The sequence below is a fragment of the Euleptes europaea genome, chromosome 13, assembly GCF_029931775.1.
Source record: "Euleptes europaea isolate rEulEur1 chromosome 13, rEulEur1.hap1, whole genome shotgun sequence".
NCBI classification, from domain to species: Eukaryota; Metazoa; Chordata; class Lepidosauria; order Squamata; family Sphaerodactylidae; genus Euleptes; species Euleptes europaea.
This window is the reverse complement of record NC_079324.1, coordinates 50,402,512-50,425,641: the sequence shown is the minus strand read 5'-3', so window position 1 is coordinate 50,425,641 and position 23,130 is coordinate 50,402,512. Positions and strand designations below refer to the sequence as shown.

The following is a 23,130-nucleotide window of genomic DNA, read 5'->3' as shown; positions in this document are numbered from 1 at the left end:
AAAAGCTATTTAAATCGGTTTATTGTTTGCTCCGATTCGAAACCGAAGCAAAATCCACCGTGAAGAATACCCCATTGGGATAGGGTGGGGGATGTTTGGTGTGATAGCAGAATACTACAAATATACAAGAGCTTCCCTATTTCCTTTCTGAAGTGTTAAAATGTTGTCCTTTAAATGCTCTCTCTCTCTTTCTCTCTCTCTGCTACACTGTAGAATACCTAGTACAGTTCAAGAGCTCCCCCACATGGTTAAATTTAGAGTGAGACAGGAAAAAGTTTACCAGACTTCTAAAATACATCATGTTTCTTTAGGTTATAAAATCACAGTCTTCAACAACATTCAGTAAAGTTGCCTGGTCTTTCACTGGGAGGAAATAGCTGATTTTGGAGATGCATGAACACCAGCCATTTTGGCTCACATCTGGTTTGCCAGATGTGAACCAGAAGTAGACCTTTTGATGACTGTTTGTTGGCCTGTTGTTTTCTCGTCTCTTTTCAATGAATGTCTGCTTTTTATTGGGTTTGTTGCTGGGTTTCCTAGGTTTTATTGGACATTGTGACCCCTCTGGACAGTTGCTTTTTATTATTTGCTTCTGCACAGCTCTTCATATTTTTGTGTGACCTATTCATGTAAAACCTTATATTTACTTAAGATATTTATTGATTTAACTAATTCATAGCCCACCTTTTCCCCCAATGGGGACCCAAAGCAGCTTACATAATTCTCCTCTTCAGCTTCACTAGTAGTAGGCCAGCTTCAGCTTCACTTCAGTAGTAGGCCAGCATGATTATCCAAAATACAGGGGCATGGGGGCATTATCTGATAGAGACTCAGGCCACCGCATGAAGTTGAGGCTAAGTTGGATGAGATCCTGCTAGATCACAGATCAGTCCCTTGATCACAAAACTACACCTTGCAAAGCTTTGTTGTTCTGCACTAAGCATGTTTTTTTTGTCTCAGTTCCCCATTTGATTGTATTACTGTGTTTACCTCCAGCTGCTACCACTACCATGAGCTGTAGCACAGTAATAATCAGCCTCGTCTTCTGCCAGGGCTCCCGCGATGGTTAAATAGCCAGTGTTTTCAGACATGTCTTTGGACCCAGAGAAACGAGAAGGGAGTCCAGACGCCTGGCCCTTGTTGGAATCTGAATAATAATTTAAGAGGTATCTGGGGGGGTTCCCAGGCTTCTGCTGGTACCAGACCACGTAGTAGCCACTGATGCTGAACCCGGTGCTCATGACACAGGAGAACTTCACGGTGTTTCCTGGTGACACTGATGCCGATGGGGGCTGAGTGAGCACAGGCTGAGCATCCGAACCTGGAAAAAAGAATATGGCAGAAATTGTCAGGCACATTTTGCTTATCAGCTGCACTCCTCTTAACAGGAACCTCAGTGTGTATTTGACTTGCTCTCATCCTGGTGATCTATGATGAGAATCTTGCATCAGGGTCAGGCTCCTTCTGCTGAAGGAAATCATTTCTGCCAGGGGAATTGATCCCCAGATTCCAACTTGATATGTGCCACAACACCAAAAGTCCTTGTAACTGGTATGTATTAATCTAAATTAAGACCTGACACAGTGTAGTGGTTAAGGTGTCGGATAAGAACCTGGGAAATCCAGCTTCAAATCCCCACTCATGCCATGGAAGCTTGCTAGGTGACCTTGGGCCAGTCACACACTCCCAGCCCTGACTCTGGCCAGTATTTGTATGGGAGACCCCCAAGGAATACCAGGGGCATGAGGTGGAGGCAGGCAATGTCAAACTGCACCTCTGAAGGACTCTTGTCTTCAAAACCCTATGGGACCACCATAAATCAGCTGTGACTTGAACAGGGGGAAATATAAATTAATAAATGTTCTCAAAATTATGAATACTGGTCGAAATCCCCATTTCACTTGTAATATTGTATTTGAAGGCTGGAAATTATTGAACTCTGTTAGTTGCCTGGATGGTAGACCATCTCAGGGCTTTTTGGAGTAGGGGAAGGATGTAAATGCAATTAACAACAGCATAGCCTTGGCTTGCAACTAATGCCAATAATTGGACTGAATACCCATGATAATTCAAAGGATAGCCTAGACCCCTCCTCCTGCGTAAGGCATTCATAAGAATATTCTAATGTGATAGGAGAGAAGCACATATTATTAGTTTGATTGACAGCTGGATATTGGGATAGGGTTAAGGCATCTCATCATGTCCCCTGAGATAGGGCCTTTCCATGTGGGTTTTTTCATCAGTTGAACACATGAACAGATGAAGCCGCCTTATACTGAATCAGACCCTTGGACCATCAAAGTCAGTATTGTCTCCTCAGACCGGCAGCGGCTCTCTAGGGTCTCAGGCAGAGGTCTTTCACATCACCTACTTGCCTAGTCCCTTTAACTGGAGATGCCAGGAGTTGAACCTGGGACCTTCTGCATGCCAAGCAGATGCTCTACCACTGAGTCACAGCCCCTCCTTACTGGCCCCATACTGGTTCAGTTTCCCCCCTGATTGCTGCAGTCATTTTTGTGCTTTCAGTTTTCACCTCCACCCCAGTCAGGCTTTATGTGTTTCTTTTGAGACTACTGTTATCCTGATCTTTTTCTGGAAGCTGATTTTGAGTTGCCTTTTCCCTTGTGCATAACGTTTGTGTCTGCTTCCTTTGTCCAGCCCACTCTCATGGACCTTCAGCCCACTTTCTGATGACTGGACTGTCATCATCATCAGACCATTTGCTCTCCTCTCCCTAGGGTTGCCAGCCTCCAGGTGGTGGCTGGAGATCTCCCGCGATTACAACTGATCTCCAGCCCATAGAGATCAGTTCACCTGCAGAAAATGGCTGCTTTGGCAGTTGGACTCAATGGCATTGAAGTCCCTCCCCTTTCCAAACCCCGCCCTCCTCAGGCTCCACCTCCAAATCTCCAGGTATTTCCCAACCTGGAACGGGCAACCCTACCTCTCCCCCACCCTGCAGTACAATATTGATTTATCGATATACTGCTGTAATGATCTGCTCCACTAGGGTTGCCTGGCCCCTCTTTGCCACTGGCGGGAGGTTTTTGGGGTGGAACCTGAGGAGGGTGGGGTTTGGGGAGGGGAGGGACTTAAACGCCATAGAGTCCAATTGCCAGAGCAGCCATTTTCTCCAGGTGAGCTGATCTCTATTGGCTGGAGATCAGTTGCAATAGCGGGAGATCACCAGTTACTACCTGGAGGTTGGTAACTCTAGGCTCCACCCCAAAAATCTCCAGGTATTTCCCAACCCGGAGCTGGCAACCCTACTCATTTGCCTAAGGGGCATCTCAAAGCTATTCAGCTCAAATGAGACTGAAGTACCAACCTACCAGATCGGCCCCTTAAGCACAAAGCCATACCTTGCAAAGTTTGGCCATTTTGAACCAAGCACAGGGGGACGGTTTTGTCTCAGTTCCCCATTTGACTGTACCACTGTGTTGACTGCCAGTTGCTACCACTGCCATAGTGTGTGCCACAATAATAATCAGCCTCGTCTTCTGTCTGGACTCTCCTGATGGTTAAGTAGAAGGTGTTGCTGGATGTGTCTTTGGAAGCGGAGAAACGAGAGGGGAACCCAACACCTTGGTGCTTGTCAGAGTCCGAATAATAGCGTAAGATGTATCTTGGGGGATTCCCAGCCTTCTGTTGGTACCAGTACATTTGATGGCTGCTGACACTGAACCCGCTGCTCATTACACAGGAGAGTTTTACTGTGTTCCCTGCTGACTCCGTCACTGATGGGGGCTGAGGCAGAACAGCCTGAGAGTCAGACCCTGGGAAAATAATGGGGCAGAAGTTATTAAATATGCTTTGCTCATCAGCTGTCCTTACCTGAGCAGAAACTTCAGGATGCACTTGACATGCTCTCACCTGAGCACCACATCAGGAAAAGGCTGACAACAGAAGCCCAGAACATGGTAAATTGTTTCGATGAGCCAAGGAGGAAATGAAGAAAGAAAGAAGACCACATTAGAAGTCCTTGCACCCATTGCTCTTTATAACTCTCCTATTTGCATCTCTGTCCCTCCTTCTTGTTAATCATCTGCAAACTCAGTAGCTTTTATAATGTGTGTGTGCCGTCAAGTCACAGCTGACTTATGGCGACCTCGTAGGGTTTCAAGGCAAGAGACGTTCGGAGGTGGTTTGCCTTTGCCTGCCTCCACGTCGTGCCCCTGGTAGTCCTGTAATGGTGAGGTAGGTACCATATTTTTCGCTCCATAAGACACACTTTTTTCCTTCTCAAAAGTGAGGGGAAATGTCCGTGCGTCTTATGGAGCGAATGCCTGCTGGGCGCATGTGCGTCGGGACGGCGCGAGCCGGCATTCCCCGCCCCGATGACCAGCTGGGAGGCGGGCGGGGCCGCACAGAGCGAGCCGGCGCACGCGCCCAGCCGGCTCTGCCCCCTGCCTGCCTCCCAGCTGGCCGTCGGCGCCATCCCGATGCGCACGCGCCCAGCCGGCTCTGTGCGTGCGCGTCAGGATGGTGCGAGCCGGCGTTCCCCGCCCCGACAACCAGCTGGGAGGCGGGCGGGCCGCACAGAGCGAGCCGGCGCACGTGCCCAGCCGGCTCTGCGCCCCCTGCCCGCCTTCCAGCTGTCCATCGGGGCGGGGAACGCCGGCTCACGCCATCCCGACGTGCACGCACCCAGCCGGCATTTGCTCCATAAGACAAGTTTTTAGAGAAGCAAAACAAGATTTTTTCTTGTTTTCCTCCTCTAAAAACTAGGTGCATCTTATGTAAAGGTGCGTCCTATGGAGCGAAAAATATGGTATTTAAAGGCAGAATGCACCGTTATTGAGTGAATAATGGGTCACTGGCTTTGCTGGCCAATGGCTGTAACAATAAATGTAAATGGATCACTGGCCTTGTGAGGGTCTTGTTGCTTAGCAGTTACAGTTTTGGGGTAGTGTTGAATGATTTATTTGAAGGGGGTGCAACTGCTGGGGGAAAAGGCAAGTGAATTTAGGATTGCCAGTCTTACGGGTTGCCCAGGAGCTTCTAGGGGCAAGGCTCCTGTAACTGGAAGTGACATCATGTGTTGCCCAGATGCTCTAGCAATCCCACAAAACTCTATGGTAAAATCATAGAGATTGTAGACATCATACATTGTTGGGATGTTTTAGCAATCCTCCCTAAATAAGTCAGTGGGCAGGAAGGATTCATTGATGGGCGATGGGGGAAGGGCATGTGGTAGTGTTCCAAGGTCCCTCTTCGCCACTAGTGGGAGGTTTTGGGATGGAGCCTTAGGAGGGCGGGGTTTGGCGAGGGGAGGGACTTCAATGCCATAGAGTCCAATTGCCAAAGTGGCCATTTTCTCCAGGTGAACTGACCTCTATCAGCTGGAGATCAGTTGTAATAGCAGGAGATCGCCATCTAGTTCCTGGAGATTGGCAACCCTAGCATGTGGTCAAGAAGAAGACCATGAGCAGGGGGTGTGGTGGCAGGCAGAGGAGTGCAGGGGGTCCCAGGTATACTCTGTGAGGACTCACCAAAGCCTGGAACTGGCTGTGTTCTGCCTATATTGAACCTAAAGAATACATCAGGAGTGTAAGGAAGAATCAGGTCCGGAGAATGAACTTTGCTTACTAAGACAAAGGGGTTTCTGCTTCATACCCTTCTGTTAGTTTATTACAGTTCCTTCCCAGGACCCTTTAGGAATGACTTTTGCAGAACAAAAAAAGGAATGCAGTCAGCATTATATCACTGGGATGGGGTGGGGGGATATTTGGTGTGATAGCAGAATACTACAAATAACAAGAGCTTCCCTGTTTCCTTTCTGAAGTGTTAAAATGTTATCCTTGAAATGCTCTCTCTCTTTCTCTCTCTCTGCTACACTGTAGAACACCTAGTACAGTTCAAGAGCTTCCCCACATGGTTAAATTTAGAGTGAGACAGGAAAAACTTTACCAGACTTCTAAAATACACAATGGCCATTTATGCAGGTTCAGTTTTGATGCTTGCTCAAAGCTCTTTTTAAAAATGCGACCTTTAAAATGCTTATTCACGGTCCCGACGCAAAAGGAGAAATTCCACCGCCCCACCCGCCTGCTCCTTTGTTCCTTCCATTAGGCAACTGCCGTTTGCATAGCTAACCTGTGGCTGTCATTTTGCATGGTTCCTTCAGGGAATTCTTCGGTGTGGGGGCGGAGCAAACACAAAAGGTCGCGTTAAAGGGGCTCTTAAGAAATGCGAAGTAGATATGTGCCGGCTTTGCAGTCACTTCCTGAATGATGGTTCAACGTGCAAAACTCAAAAAAATATGCGGGGCACTTCAACCTGGAATGCGCTGCTAATTACCAAGCATAAATGGCCAATGTTTCTTTAGTTGTAAAATCACAGTCTTTCAACAACATTCAGTAAAGTTGCCTGGTCTTTTGCTGGGAGGAAATAGCTGGTTTTTGGGATGCTTGAAGACCAGCTGGTTTGGCTCACATCTGGTTTGCCAGTTGTGAACAGGGAGCAGACCTTTTGATGATTTTTTTGACTGTTTGTTGGCCTGTTATCTTCTCTTTTCGATGAATTTCTGCTTTTTATTGGGTTTGTTGCTGGGTTTCCTAGATTTTATTAAACATTATGGCCCCTCTGGTCTGCTGCTTCTTATTATTTGCTTCTGTACAGCTCTTCATATTTTTGCATGACCTATTAATGTAAAAGGAGCCTCGTGGCGCAGAGTGGTAAGCTGCAGTACTGCAGTCCAAGCTCTGCTCATGACCTGAGTTTGATCCTGACAGATGTTGGTTTCAGGTAGCCAGCTCAAGGTTGACTCAGCCTTCTGTCCTTCCGAGGTCAGTAAAATGAGTACCCAGCTTGCTGGGGGTAAAGGGAAGATGACTGGGGAAGGCACTGGCAAACCACCCCATAAAGAAAGTCTGCCTAGTAAATGTCGGGATGTGACATCACCCCATGGGGCAGGAATGACCCAGTGCTTGCACGGGGGACCTTTACCTTTACCTTATTAATGTAAAACCTTATATGTACCTAAGATATTTATTTAACTTAGTAATATCCCACCTTTTCCCCCAATGGGGACCTAAGGCAGCTTATGTAATACTCCTCTTCAGCCTCTTGTGTTAGGCCGGTATGATTATTCAATATACAGGGGCATGGGGGCATTATCTGATAGAGACTCAGGCCACCTCATGAGTGTGAGGCTAAGTTGGATGAGATCCTGCTCGATCACAGATCAGTCCCTTGATCTCAAAACTACACCTTGTAAAGCTTTGTTGTTCTGCAGTAAGCACAGGGGGGAAAGTTTTTGTCTCAGTTCCCCTTTTGATTGTAACACTGTGTTTACACAAAGCTGCTACCACTACCATGAGCTGTAGCACAGTAATAATCAGCCTCGTCTTCTGCCAGGGCTCCCGCGATGGTTAAATAGCCAGTGTTTCCTGATGTGTCTTTGGACCCAGAGAAACGAGAGGGGAGTCCAGACGCCTGGCCCTTGCTGGAATCTGAATAATAATATAAGAGGTATCTTGGGGGGTTCCCAGGCTTCTGCTGGTACCAGTACGTGTAGTAGCCACTGATGCTGAACCCGGTGCTCATGACACAGGAGAGCTTCACTGTGCTTCCTAGTGACACCGATGCCGATGAGGGCTGAGTGAGCACAGGCTGAGCATCCGAACCTGGAAAAAAGAATACGTCAGAAATTGTCAGGCACATGTTGCTTATCAGCTGCCCTCCTCTTAACAGGAACCTCAGTGTGTATTTGACTTGCTCTCACCTGTGCACCACAACACTAGAAGGATGAGAATTGGAGGCCAGAACATGATGAATAGATTGGGCGAGCCAATGAGGAAAGGCAACCAAAGAGACAATATGGGAAGTCTTTAAAATAATGGCCCTTTATATCTCTCCTCATTGCATCTGTGCTCCACCTTCATGTTGATCAACTGTAATCTGATTGGTCCTAATGACGAAACGGGGCACTTAAAGGCAAGAGGCACCATTCTTGGGTGAATGTCTGCTTCACCCTGACCACAAAATGATTATTGTCTTTGAGCTGTGAGACTGGGGTTGGGTTGTTTAGTTTCAATCCTTCTTTCTTGGGGAGGGATATTAGGTGCACCAAAGATGAGCATCTTGCATAAGGGCAGGCTCCTTTTGCTGAAGTAAATCCCTTCTGCCAGCAAAATAGATCTGTGTTATCCACCTCAGTATGTGCCACACACATAATAAATGACCTTCCAACTGGCCCGTATTAGTCTAAATTAATTAAATGTTGTGATCAAAATGATGAATACAGATTGAAATCCCCTTTTCACTTGTAATAGTATATTTGGTGGCTGGAAATGATCGAGTTCCGTCAGCTGCCTGGACGATAGACCATTCTGAAAGCTGCTTAGGACTCTTTTGGGGGAAGAGAAGGATGTAAATTCAGTCATCAAGAGCACAGCCTCGGATCTGGAATTAACTCCAATAACTGGACTGCTCACCCATGAAAATTAAAATAGAAGCTTGGACTCCTCCATAAGCCATTCATAAGAATGCTTTGAAATGCCCATAAAGAAGCACATATTATTAGAATGATTGACAGCTGGGTGATAGGATAGTGTTAAGGAATCTCATCATGTCTCCTGACATAATCCTGGCATAAAAAAAGGACTCTGGGAAATGAACTGTGGTGATCTCTGTAATCTATGAAACACAAGCTGATTTTCTTCTGAAATTCTCTCGTATGCTCCAGTAACTAACATAAATTTGCAACACGATCTCTAGTGCCGCTTCCTTTTCTGAATCCAGCTTGAACATCTGGCATTTTTGTTCCATATATGGTTACAGTCTTGTTGTAAGATTTTGAGCATCACTTTATGCACATCAGAAATTAATGCAAAGCTCTGATAGTTGCTGAAGTCTTTGATGTCTCCTTTTTTTTGGAATTGGAATGTACATTTACTGTCTCCAGTCTGTGGGCCATTGTTTTGTTTTCCATATTTGTTGGCACATTCTTGTTAATGTTTTGATGGACTATTAAATGCCACAAGCCCTTTGGCTGTAGTGAACGAGGGGTCAATCAGCTAATGTCTCATACTCTATTCCTTCCACAGAAGGCAGGGCCAAAATCCAACAAAACTGGGAGCCAGTGTGGTGTAGTGGTTAACAGTGGTAGTTTGGAGCAATGGACTCTAATCTAGAGAACCAGGTTTGATTCCCCACTGCTCCACATGAGCGGCAGAGGCTAATCTGGTGAACTCTGAGCGGTGTGATCGCTCTGAGCGGTCCTCCATATGAGCGGTGGACTCTAATCTGGTGAACAGGGTTGGTTTCCCCACTCTTCCACATGAAACCAGTTGGGTGATCTTGGGCTAGTCACAGTTCTCTTAGAGCTCTCTCATCCCCACCTACCTCACAGGGTGTCTGTTGTGGGGAGGGGAAGGAAAGGAGATTGTAAACCGGTTTGATTCTTCCTTAAGTGGCAGAGAAAGTCAGCATATAAAAACCAACTCTTCTTCACACCACATTGCTAAAAGGATGACAATGGAAGCCCAGAACATGGTGAATTTATTTGATGAGCCAAGAGGATTGAAAACAAAGCAGACAACATTGGAAGTCCTTGGCCTAATGGCCCCTTATAGCTCTATAATTTGCATCTGTGCTCCACCTTCTTGCTAATGAGCTGTATGCTTATTGGCTGTAATGATGAAGGGGCTACTTAAGGTGGGATGAGCTGTACTTGGGCGGGTGATGAGTCACACTGACCTCCTGAGGGGTCCGTCCTTAAGAAGTGATACTTTGGTGTTGGGTTGGATGTAATAGCAGGAGATCTCCAGGTAGTACCTGGAGGTTATGGAAAAAGCAGCACTGAATACAATTTTGAATTTTGAACTCCAGTGTGTGTATTGATAGTGAGCCCACGTGCTGCTTTTTCCATAACTACATTAGAATCAGCACAGGTATTGTGTTTGTTGAGTACCTGGAGGTTGGCAACCCTATTACTGAGGCAAAGAGCTTTCTGCTTCATACTCTCCTTCATACTCTTCATACCGGCGTGGTGTAGTGGTTAAGAGCAGGAGAACTGTGTTTGATTCCCCACTCCTCCACATGAGCGGTGGACTCTAATCTGGTGAACAGGGTTGGTTTCCCCACTCCTCCACATGAAGCCTGCTGGGTGACCTTGGGCCAGTCACGGTTCTCTCTGAACTCTGTCAGCCCCACCTACCTCACAAGGTGTCTGTTGTGGGGAGAGGATGGCAACTGCAAGCCAGTCTGAGACTCCTTAAAAAGGTAGAAAAAATCGGTGTATAAAAACCAACTCTTCTTTTTCCTTTACAATTCCTTCCAAGTACCGTTTAGGAATGTCTTTTGCAGAATAAAGGAATGTAACCTCCAGCAGATGGAGGGAAATGCTCACTCCACTCAGCATTACATCATTGGGGTAGGGTGGAAGCTTACCCCAATGATGTAACGTGGTAGCAGCACACCACAAATCCACAAGAGCTTCCCTATTTCCTTTGTGAAATATTAAAATATTGCTCTTGAAATGTTCTCTCTCCCCCTCTCTCTCCCCTACACTGTAAGAGACACAGTGCCGCTCAAGAGCTCCCCCACATGGTTAAATACCACATTGCCATTTCTCAACTTCTGGCCTCTACAATAGTCATTTACATCATGAAATAACACTCATCAGCATTCACCAGACGCTTCATCTCTATAGTCCCTTCCTTGCGAAATTTTCACATGACTCACTCAGCTGATGTTGCTGTGCTCTGCATGGCCGCTTTAGGAGAAGTGTGGTTGGTCTTAAATTTACTCCCAACAGCAATGACTAGAGGCAGATACATCAAAATCCCTTATGAAGAGAGGCTCTGGGTTTGCACACAGAGGCAACCTGAATCGGTAGCCCACGTTTTACTACACTGTGATCTTTATGTGCTCCCATGGGAAAAACTCCTGTTACCATTACTTAAAGATAGCCTAGCCCCAAAAGATGTGGCCCTAGTGCGCTACCTATTAAAAGACAGTAATGCGCACACAACATTGATGGTAGCAAGATTCTTGGAATCCTCTCTAGGAGTGCTGCGCCAAGCTCCTCCATAGAGTCAAACTCTACCAAATTGATTACATAGCACTTTAAGGTTTAGAAGTTTTAACCAGTTCATTGATATCCTATCGTTCAAAGATTGTATTTTAATCACTGAATATATAGCACTTTAAGACTCAGAGGTTTTAACTAGGTTATTGGTATCTTACTGTTCAAAGATTGTATTTTAATAATTGAATATAGTATTTAAAAGATTTATGCCAATATAGGGATTTCCATAACCTCCAGGTGGTGGCTGGTGATCTCCAGCTGATAGAGATCAGTTCACCTGGAGAAAATGGTCACTTTAGCAATTGTACTCTGTGGCATTGAAGTCCCTCCCCTCTCCTATTTTTATTGTACTATTGTATGGTTTGTATAATGTTGTAAGCTGCCCTGAGCCTGGCCTGGCTAGGGATAGATGGCCGGGTAGAAATCAAAGAACAAACAAACATATTCATACATTAAGGTGGGGAGCCCATCAAATGTAATTTATTTATTTACTTCAGTTATACTCTGACTTTGAAACTCAGAGGGTTACAGAACTAGGAAACAGTGCATGAAAGATAGGATTGCCAGATCCCTCTTTGCCACCGGTGGGAGGTTTTGGGGGCAGAGCCTGAGGAGGGTGGGGTTTGGGGCGGGGAGGGACTTCAATGCCATAGAGTCCAACTGCCAAAGTGGCCATTTTCTGCGGGGGGGTTGAACTCGATCGGCTGGAGATCAGTTGTAATAGCGGATATCTCCAGCTAGTACCTGGAGGTTGGCAACCCTAATGAAAGACCAATATAATACATGCAAAAATGCAATAAAACTGGATTTAAAAGTTAGAAATCAAGGGAATAAAAACAGCATAATCCGTCCAATAAGCAATACAAAGGCGAACAAAGTCTAGATTTTCCAGACAATTATATTCCTTTTGTAGACAATCAAACAATTCCGTTTTACTGCCCATTATACCCCTACAATTGACATCACACTGACATCACACTGGTCAGAACTGAGATGTTAGGTCACAGTGTCTTAAAACGTTCTGGAAGGGCTGTGCTTGATGCGCCAATTGGAGGCCCGGGGCCGCTGAGGGCAGCAGCTCAGACAGAGCAACCTGCGGATGCAGAGATGGCCTACCCTGACCGAGGGCTGTCCAAAGCAGCCATGGGACACTACCTGACGGAAAGTGCTCGGACAGCGCTCGAAGCTATGGAGCCGGAAGAGAGTGTTGGGCAAGTGAGTCCTGGATAGGGTTGCCAGGTGCCTCCTCGCCACCAGCGGGAGGGTTTTGGGGCGGAGCCTGACGGGGCGGAGTTTGGAGAGGGGCGGGACTTCAATGCCATAGTGTCCAATGGCCAAAGTGGCCATTTTCTCCTGGTGAACTGATCTTTATCAGTTGGAGAACAGTTGCAATAGTAGGAGATCTCCTGCTACTACCTGGAGGTTAGGAAAACAGCACTGGAGAACAAGTGTACAAAAGTAGCAAAATTCTTATTGTGTGCTTACATAACAATGACAAACAAAAGTGGAATACATAAACAAGAACATATCAGAAATATATACAATGTATACGACATATGTTTGATGCAGTCTCTGTAACAGAATAATGCAATTATGCCAATGGAGGTTGGCAACCCTAGTCCTGGAAGATAAAACCAAATGGGAGGGGGAAGGTGTAGAAAGAAACTGCAGTGTCAAACACCTCCTGAATCCTGTCCTGGGGACACCCAGCAATGCAAGCAGGAGCAAAGTGCATCTTTGTGGTAGTGGTGGGGGGAATGAACAGTGGATAGAAAACACAGCTGTCATCATACTTTCGAAACGGTGAAACTTTCTCTGGAGTGACATGTAAATCCTTCTCCGGCTGAAGCTGGAGGGTGAGAGGATAAGAGGAAGTATTTCTTCATACAACAATAGTTAAATTGTGGAACTCCCTGCCCTAGGATGTGGTGATGGCTGCCAACTTGGAAGGCTTGAAGAGGGGACATGTTCATGGAGAGGGCAATTCATGGCTACTTGTAAAAATGGATACTAGCCATGATGCGTACCTATTCTCTCCAGGATCAGAGTAACATGCCTGTTATATTAGGTGCTGTGGAACACAGGCAGGATAATGCTGCCACAGTCGTCTTGTTGGTGCGCTTCCTAGAGGCACCTGGTTGGCCACTGTGTGATTCCTGGACTTGATGGGCCTTGGTCTGATCCAGCATGGCTTTTCTTATGTTCTTATGTATGTTCTTATTCTGGGTGGGCTTATATAGACCCTGTTCGTAAAAAGGAAATATTTGTTCACTGTGAAATCACTGTAGCTCCCCCTGGTACCACATCATATTTCCAAAGGCCCCAAACACATATGATCACCTACCTAAAGACCTTGGGATGAGGCAGACTATAAGCCCACTTAAATCAATTCACAAGCACTTGAACCTCTTAATCTTTATGATGGCAGAAGAGGGCATAATTATTCCTGGAAAACACTTCTACCAAAGAGAACAAAGGATAGGGTTGCCAGGTCCCTCTTTGCCACCAGTGGGAAGTTTTGGGGGCAGAGTTTGAGGTTTGGAGAGGGGAGGGACTTCAATGCCATGGAGTCCAATTGCCAAAGCCGCCATTTTCTCCAAGGGAATTGATCTCTATCGGCTGGAGAGCAATTGTAATAACAGGAGATCTCCAGTTAGTACCTGGAGGTTATGGAAACAAACAGGGCGAGGGCTCAATTAAAAATCAAATTAATGCTTGCATAAACAATAGAAGTATAATTGCAAATTTATTACGGAAACTTAATCCTACACTTATATATCTATACCTAACTAACTATGTTAACGCTAGTATACATGAAGACTATCGGGTTGATACAGCTCAACCTGGTCATGCAGTCATGCAAACAATATACATACTGAACAATGCAACTCGGAGCAAGTGCACTAATGCCTGGGACGAATAGAGTCAACAAAGTCTCTCTTGCTGAAAAGCAATAGGTCCGTACTTCAATAAGCTCAAACTCCCGGGCTGGAGATGGCTAGGACGTGAGGTCGATCCACTTCCACATTTCAATCTTTCTTCAGCTTGCCCAGGAAATTCATCAGTCTTTCCGCAGAAATTGCAAGGCTGCGTACTTAGCGCTCTGAGTTACTACATATCATTTAATATTTCAATCGAACACGTAGGGAGCTTCCTTAGTCTCTACTATAGCGGGGCAGGTTTTTGTTGTTCTTAGTACCTGGAGGTTGGCAACCCGATCTCGTCCAATCTCGGAAGCTAAGCAGGGTCAGCCCTGGTTAGTATTTGGATGGGAGACCAAGCCACAACAGATAATCCAAAGCCTGCCAGAAGTTTTGATGTGTGCTCTTTCTCTCTTAGCTGGGCTCTGGGAAACAGATTCCAGCAGTGGGTCCCAACCAGCTTCTGGACACGCCTCTGTTCAGCAAGACCCCTTTCCTGCCAGGATCCAACACACTATTCTACACCACCAAAGTGGGAGAAAAGGTAAACCATGAACATTAACCAAAGAACCCTTCCTCGGCTTTGTCCGTATCATTTGCTTTTTGAGAAACCTCTTATGATAATGCAGCATTGGAAGAAAAGACTCTCAATGCTTCTCTCCCCTCCAGCTTTACCAGTCATCTCCTGCTTTCGACCTGAACGATCCATATTGTAAACTCATGGCGCCCAGATACAACAGTCTCCACGATCCGCACTTGCGTGCTTATTACAAGAGGAAAGACAATCTGAAGAGGCTGAAAAAGTCCGGCTTTGTCACGGACAAAAACAAAGTAGGTGGAACACAAAGGGGTTAGCAAAAGGGTGGTTAATGGTGTGACAACGCAGGGAAGGGGAATTTAGTTTTAGGCTCTTGGAGGAACCCATGGGAGGCACAGGCAACTCTCTCTCCTCCCCAGGCCTGGAAGAATTTGTGTCAAAGCCCCAGACTGTCTTACCTTGGCCGTAGAGTTGCCAGGTCTGCCACCGGTGGGAGGTTTTTGGGATGGAGCCTGAGGAGGGAGGGGATTGGGGAGGGACTTCAATGTCAGAGAGTCCAATTGCCCAAGGGGCCATTTTCTCCAGGGGAACTGATCTCTATTGGCTTGAGATCAGTTGTAATAGCAGGAGTTCTCCAGCTAGTATCTGGAGGTTTAGCTTAGAAAAAAATAGTACTAGGCTCTATGAAATACACACAAATTTTGATATATAATAAAGTGAATTTTAGTGAAAATATGTGTGAGGAATAAACATTCAATAAAGGAAACTTACAATGTATACACTTAAATACAACCAAAACAAAGCAATACAAAAATATGTATTAAACAAGATAATCTACTATGTCTTCTAACAACGCTTAGCTGTTGGTCACAAAGGACTCTTATAAAGTTATAAACTGTATTTTAGTACATGTGCAATTTCTGCTCTAGCAGTATCTGGAGGTTGGCAACCCTACTTGTCATTTGCTAGTCATTTTTGCTCAAATAGTGCGTGTGAAGGGGAGTATGCTTTAGCGGAGCTTCTCTTCTTGGACCCCCAAAAGGGAAGCTGCAGGCGACCAAGGCAGGGGTTATTTATCCATGGCATGGGGGTTCTGCTATTTGTCATTTAGGTTGTGTGCTCCCTGAAGGAATTCAATGAATACCGACAGTACCTGATTTCCCTCAAGCTGGAGTTTGAAAAGCATTTTATCAAAGAACAAGTAAGTAACCAGTGACCCCCTCTTTCCCCCAAGCCTTTCGACACTGAAGGCCCTTCTGCTTTACAAATGGTTTGTAGGGCGTTGATGATATTTGAACTATCCTGGCTTTCCCCAAAGGATGCTAGCCCGGGCGCTTTGTTGATGTTTCTGGGAAGTTAGGAATCCCTATTCATCCTTTATAGTTCCGATTCCCATTAGAGAGGCAATGACGTATCTAGCAAAGCCCTCAAGTTTTTACCACTTCCTCGTCAGCCATGTTTCAGCCCACGCCTGCACTGTGCCCCTGGGCTACAATTGATAAGTCCAGGTTGGGAAATTCCTGTAAATTTGAGGGCAGAGCCTGGAAGGGCAGAGTTTGGAGAGGTTTGATGCCCTGGAGTCCACCCTCTGAAGTTGCCATTTTCTTCAGGGGAATTGATCTCTGTTGTCTGGGGATCATTCATAATTTTTGGAGAACTCCAGGACGCAGTAGGGTTGCCAGGTCCCTCTTTGCCACCGGCGGGAGGTTTTTGGGGTGGAGCCTGAGGAGGGTGGGGTTTGGGGAGGGGAGGGACTTCAATGCCAGAGAGTCCAATTGCCAAAGCGGCCATTTTCTCCAGGTGAACCGATTTCTGTTGGCTAGAGATGAGTTGTAATAGCAGGGGATCTCCAGCTACTACCTGGAAGTTGGCAGCCCTCGGCCCCAGATGTAGGCTGGCAACCCTACTCTAAGCTACAGACTAGAATGGACATACAGAGACCCAACAACTCATTGCCTATCCTTTGTAGCCTTTGCCCCCATGCTCAATTTTTAATTATGGGCATGAAGTGGCCACTGCCATATCTCTTTCTACGTACCATACTTCTTCTATGCTTCCCCGATAAGATGTGTCTCTGATAAGAACCTCTCAAGCCAAACCTTCAGGTCTTCATTTTCCCTCTCTTTCTCCCATCTAGAAAATGATTGAAAAACAAGTAACAACAATCGAAGATTCTTTGCTTCTTCCTGAAGCTGCTGATACCTCGAAATACCGAGACTGGCTGCTGAAGGAAGAAAGACCAACCATAGAGGAGCAAGAAAATGTGATGAGGAACAGGTATTAGGGTTGCCAGGTCCCTCTTCACCATCAGTGGGAGGTTTTTGGGGTGGAGCCTGAGGAGGGTGGGGTTTGGGGAGGGGAGGGACTTCCGTGCCATAGAGTCCAATTGCCAAAATGGCCATTTTCTCCAGGGGAACTGATCTCTATCGGCTGGAGATCAGTTGTAATAGCAGGAGATCTCCAGCTACTACCTGGAGGTTGGCAACCCTAGCAGCTATGGATGCCACAGACTCCACCTCCAAAGCAGCCATTTTCTCCAGGGGAACTGATTTTGGTTGCCTGGAGATCACTTGTAATAGTGGGAGATCTCTAGATGCCGCCTGGAGGCTGGCAACCCTTCCTTGGGGCCTCTCTTTGTTCACCCCCACCAGACCCAGAATTCAAACCGGATCTATATGTAATTTATTGTTACGGCCATTGGCCAGCATAAAATAACAAAGCAATACAGGTACCTATACAACATTAATTAAAAATAGAAGGAAAAAGTAAAAAATAAAAAGTAAAATAACATGGCCTAAAATAAACTGATTAAATACATTATCAGCATAATAAGGTACCAAATCAACATTGCACATTATACATTGCTTCACCCGTCACTCATCATCTGATGAATCACTAATAATATAACCCTTTTTGTTTTGAATATTCTTTTTAGTAATGGCCTTCCAGCAAAATTTAGCTACCTCGTAGGAAATAGCCGGGTTTTTATCTTCAAGCAAAAATTGGATTTGAGCTTTCTTCAATTATAGATTGATGTGAATGACCAAATTGTTGTAACCAAGGTTCCATTGTAGATCTTCTAAATTCCGCATAAAATTAACAGTATATTAGGACTCCTCCACCCAAACTGGATCTTACTTCCATCAGCTTGTAAAATGAATGTCAAATGTGTCTTGCCCAGAGACATGGGCATGGATATGCAGGGTACACACGTGTTCTCAGTAACATGTGAACAGGGCTAAAATGACCTGAGATACAACTTAGACATTCTAATAATCCTGCCCCATTGTTTAATTTTTTTTGTGTGTGGGGGGAAACAGGTATTTAGAGCTTATTAACGAGGAACTGAGAAAACTCGAACAGCTTGCTGAAGAGAACCGGCACCTTGTTATGGCTCAGGATGACAAAAAGAAGCAAGGATTCGAGAAAAGGAAGCAGTTTCTCCTTCGCAAGAAAATGGAAGAGGTGAGGCGGAAGAGGGCAACACCCATTGGGGGCAGGGTGGGGAGCTTCCAGGTACCGGACAGTGACAGGTAAAACACAGAAATGTACCTCAGAGACACAGGAGCCGATCAGAACGGTGCTCTGAACCAGCCAATAGGAGCTCTGTACTGGGGAACAGCTGAGATCTGACCAAGGGGAGGTTAAGTCAGTGGCCATTTATGCTTGGGAATTAGCCGTGTGTTCCAACTTCCAGGCTGAAGGGCTTCACATTTTTTTTTTAGTTTTTCATGCTGAACCGTCATTTAGGAAGTGACTGCGAAGCTGGCGCATACCTGCTTCGCATTTTTTAAGAGACCCTTTAACTCGAACTTTTGAGTTTGCGCAGCCCCCGCCTTGAAGAATCCCCTCAAGGAAGCATGCAAAATCACAGCCGCGCGTTAGCCTATGCAAACGGCAGTTGCTAATGGAAGGAACAAAGGAGCAGGCAAGTGGGGGTGGTGGAATTTCTCCTTTTGCGTCGGGACCGTGAATAGGCATTTTAAAGGTCACATTTAAAATAGAGCTTTGAGCAAGCATCGAAATTGACACATGAACACATGAAGCTGCCTTCTACTGAATCAGACCCTTGGTCCATCAAAGTCAGTATTGTCTACTCAGACCGGCAGTGGCTCTCCAGGGTCTCAGGCAGGGGTCTTCCACATCACCTACTTGCCTGGTCCCTTTAACGGGAGATGCCGGGGATTGAACCGGGGACCTTCTGCACGCCAAGCAGATGCTCTACCACTGAGCCACAGCCTCTCCCCTCTAATACATGAACACATGAAGCTGCCTCATACTTAATCGGACCCTTGGTCCATCAAAGTCAGTATTGTCAACTCAGACTGGCAGCGGCTCTCCAGGGTCTCAGGCAGAGAGGTCTTTCACATCACCTACACGGGACCTGCTGCATGCCAAGCAGATGCTCAACCAGACCCTGCGTAAATGGCCAGTCAGAAGTTAGAATTTGAGGGTTGAGGGAGATGGTGGGATGGTAAACAGGAGTGTGAATTGAGGATTTTTGGTACATGTGTATGTAAAGTGCTGTCAAGTCACAGCCGACTTATGGCGACCCCAGCAAGGGGCTTTCAAGGCAGGTGATTAAGTAGAGCTGGTTGGCCGTTGCCTTCCTCCGCAGAGTCTACCTTGGAGGTCTCCCTTCCAAGTACTGACCAAGCTTAGCTCCCGAGATCTGACGAGAACGGCCTGTACTGTACCATTCCACACCCCCTTTGGTCCATTAAAACAGTGAAAAGATTCAGCAGAGTAATCAATAAAGCTCAGTTTACAATGGATCAGTCAATAAGCTCAGCTGGACAGCAAAAGGGAGGGCACACACACACACACAAACCCCATCGCACCATTAATGGAATTTACAACTGAAGCTCAAAGCCCACTCTTTGAGTCAGTCCCAGAAAGAAACTGGCAACCAGTGAAGAGACTACCAAGATGGAGAAGAATGCTTGTGGCAGTGGTGCCCATCAGCAACCTGGCAGCTGCACTGTGGGCCAGCCAAACAGTTTTCGAAGACTTTGGGAGCTGTCATGGGAGTTGAGGGAATGAAGTACAATTCAGGAAGTCCACGGTCCAACTCTCACTTGGTGGACTTAAGGAAGCCACTCTCTTTCAGCCTCTTCCCCCCACCCCCGAATTTAGGGATGATGATGCTACTGGTCTTCCTCAGAGCAGGGTAGCGTACATGGAGTGCTTTGACCACTCTGTAAAAATGCTAAGAGTTATTCAAAGGAAGTCCCATACAGAGTATCATCGTGATCTATCACCACATAGAGGATATTATGAGAGTTCAATTTCAACAGCGCAGAGCCACCATGGTGTAGTGTTTAAGAACGGTGGTTTGGAGCGGTGGACTCTAATCTGGAGAACCGGGTTTGATTCCCCTCTCCTACACATGAAGCCAGCTGGGTGACCTTGGGCTAGTCACAGCTGTCTCATAGCTCTCTCAGCCCCACCTACCTCACATGGTGTCTGTTGTGGGGAGGGGAAGGGAAGGTGATTGTAAGCTGGTTTGATTCTTCCTTAAGTGATAGAGAAAGTCGGCATATAAAAACTAGCTCTTCTTCTTCCTCCTCCTCCTCCTCCGCATGACACTGGCCAAGTAAGCACCATCTCCAAGTAAGGGATCTTGCATAGTGTCCTTCATTGTGTACAAAAAGCCTCATAACCTCATACACAAATTTGATCACCCCCTACAACCATAAGAACCTGTGGAAACAGAATAAATCCTTACATTTTACACATCCTGGTTACATCTTAATACCAACAACTCGTCCTCTTCTTCTTCGGATTTGGACATCACTGAGGCATGATTGTCCAGCACTCTCACCAACTCTAATCTGGCTTGACCTCTGTTGTCTTGCATGCATTCTTTTTTTATAAAACAAGTCCCAACTCCCTGATAAACAGATGTGCTTAAAAAATGGCTTTCTTTTTCTGCACTCAAGCCCCACTCCCCAAGAAAAGGGACTTGCAGGGGTTTTAAGGCAGAGGCCCAGGCTATCCTGATCTCGTCAGAACTCAGAAGCTAAGAAGGGTCAGCTCTGGTTAGTATTTGGATGGGAGACCACCAAGGAATACCAGGGTTGCTGTGCAGAGGAAGGCACTGGCAAACCACCTCTGGTAGTCTTTTGCCATGAAAAACCCAAAAAGGGGTCACCATAAGTCTGCTGTGACTTGACGACACTTTACACACACACACACAAACCCCCTGCAATCCTCTCAGGGTCCACTGTCTCCTATCTTTTAAAGCCCCTTGAAAACCTGGCAGCATGAAAACAGGTAACATCTGCCTGACAAACCTTTCCTTTTTTAGGAATGGAAGAAAAAGGAGATGATACTCATGATGAAAATCGGCGATGACATAAAACGAGAAGCGAGGATTGAAGAGCAGCGGCAGAAGAACAAGGAAGAGAAGCTGAAAAGGGTGAATGGCAGCTGACACCTGACATGGGGATACTCTTGCCACAAGGACACAAGACAAAAACAATTTGTTGCAGGGAATTTGCCAAGTGCTTCAGGCCACTAGCTCAGATGCTACTGAATGTGACCTACGGATGCCCTGCCCCATAGGTCATAGGGCTTGGGATGCTGGGGACCAGGCAACCCACATGCTTACATGCCTTCAATGTCTCCACTACAGCAATGCAGTGGGTTCCACAGTTGTAGCACTAGACCTTAATGCTCATTTTAGGGATGCTCAGCCCCCTTGGTTGCACTGCATGAGATGTGTCAAGGTGCGCTTTCTTCCTTGGTGGGCCAGACCAGTCTCTCTCTAGTCCAACTTCCTGATTCACATGAACACATGAACACATGAAGCTGCCTTATACTGAATCGGACCCTTGGTTCATCAGAGTTAGCATTGTCTACTCAGACTGGCAGCGGCTCTCCAGGGTCTCAGGCAGGGGTCTTTTACATCACCTACTTGCCTAGTCCCTTTAACTGGAGATGCCGGGGACTGAACCTGGGACCTTCTGCATGCCAAGCAAATGCTCTACCACTGAGCCATGGCCCCTCCCCTTCCCACAGTGGCCAGCCACATGAAGGGCAAGATACCCCCTGTTGTTGACCCCTTCCACAACTAGTATTCAAGGATATTGCCAGTAGGACTGTCAGCCAATGAGATTTTTTTTAGCCAATGACCATCTGCCATTTAATCAATCAGCTCATTATTTGGCTAAATATATTTTATATGTACTATTCTCTTTTAGAGCACCAAACAAAGACCACAACAGCTGGTCACCAGCTCATTTGAAAACCATGAAGTTGCCTGAGTCAGACCATTGGTTCATCTGTTTCAGGATCATCTAGGCTAACTGGGAGTGGTTCTCCAGGGTCTCTGGCTGAGAAAGGCCTTTCCTAACATCTGACATCCTTGAACTGGAGTTGCTGGGGTGTGTGGGAGGGGACCTGGGATAAGGTTGCCAACCTCCAGGGGGCACTACACCTCCTTTCACAATTGATTTCCAGACAACCAAGATCAGTTCCCCTGGAGAAAATGGCTTCTTTGGAGGTAGGGTTGCCAGGTCCCCCCCGGCCACTGGTGTGGGATGGGGGTTAGGGTTGCCTTATCCAGGTTGAGAAATCCCTAGAGGTTTGGGGATGGAGCCTAGGGAGGACAGGGACCTCAGAGGGGTACAATGCCATAGAATCCATCCTCCAACACATTCATTTTCTCCAGGGGAGCTGACCTCTTTAACCTGATGAGCTGTAATTCTGGGTGACCTCCAGGTCCCACCTGGAGGATGGCATCCCTATTTGGAGGGTAGATTCTATGGCATAATACCCTGCTGAGGTCTTCCCCTCCTCAAATCCACCCCAGGCTCCACCCCCCAAATCTCCAGGAATTTCCCAGTCTAGACCTGGCAACTTTACAGGAACTTCTACATGCAAAGCAGGATTTCTACCACCAAATAAATCTTATAGCCCTTATTCTTGGTGTGCTGTAACCAGACTAAGGATTGTCGTGCCGAAAACCAACAACAGCAACCCATCACCCAAAAGATAAAGAAGCCTTCGTCCACTGTTCACTTCCATTAATCTAGGTCAACGGAGCAGTTACAATATACTTAGTCTATGAAGTTTACCCCAAACCGGTTCCAGGATTGGGAGTGGGCTTGGGAAGGCATATGCAGTGGGCCGTTTTAGCCTAGAAGAGTCTGGGAGTACAAACCAAGAACTCTTTTGCACTGCCTCTAACACTGGTGTAATGGTTAAGAGCAGTGGTTTGGAGCGGTGGACTTTGATCTGGAAAACTGGGTTTGTTTCCCCATTCCTCCACCTGAAGTCAGCTGGGTGACCTTGGGCTAGTCACACTCTCTCAGCCCCACCTACCTCACAGGGTGTCTGTTGTGGGGAGGGGAAGGGAAGGTGATTGTAAGCTGGTTTGAGTCTCCCTTAAGTGGTAGAGAAAGTTGGCATATAAAAACCAACTCTTCTTCTTTCTCCATGCCAGATGAAAACGGCCTTTTCTAGTGACAGAGGTCCCCTCCTAGAGTTGCCAGCTCCGGGTTGGGAAATACCTGGAGATCGTGGGGGTGGGGTCTGAGGAGGGCAGGGTTTGAGGAGGGGAGGGACTTCAATGGGGGTATAATGCCATAGAGTCCACCTTCCAAAGCAGCCATTTTCTCCAGATGAAGAAT

General features: G+C 46.4%; 2 gene segments (V, D, J or C); both read right to left on the bottom strand.

Annotated features, from left to right (window-relative positions):
* Positions 1 to 986: 986 nt before the first annotated feature.
* Positions 987 to 3,919, bottom strand: LOC130485922 (immunoglobulin lambda variable 5-45-like). The segment is given in 3 exon segments: positions 987 to 1,321; positions 3,459 to 3,776; positions 3,874 to 3,919. Coding segments are annotated over 3 exon segments (699 nt in total).
* A 3,374-nt stretch (positions 3,920 to 7,293) lies between these two features.
* Positions 7,294 to 7,772, bottom strand: LOC130485921 (immunoglobulin lambda variable 5-52-like). The segment is given in 2 exon segments: positions 7,294 to 7,628; positions 7,727 to 7,772. Coding segments are annotated over 2 exon segments (381 nt in total).
* Between the last annotated feature and the right edge of the window lie 15,358 nt (positions 7,773 to 23,130).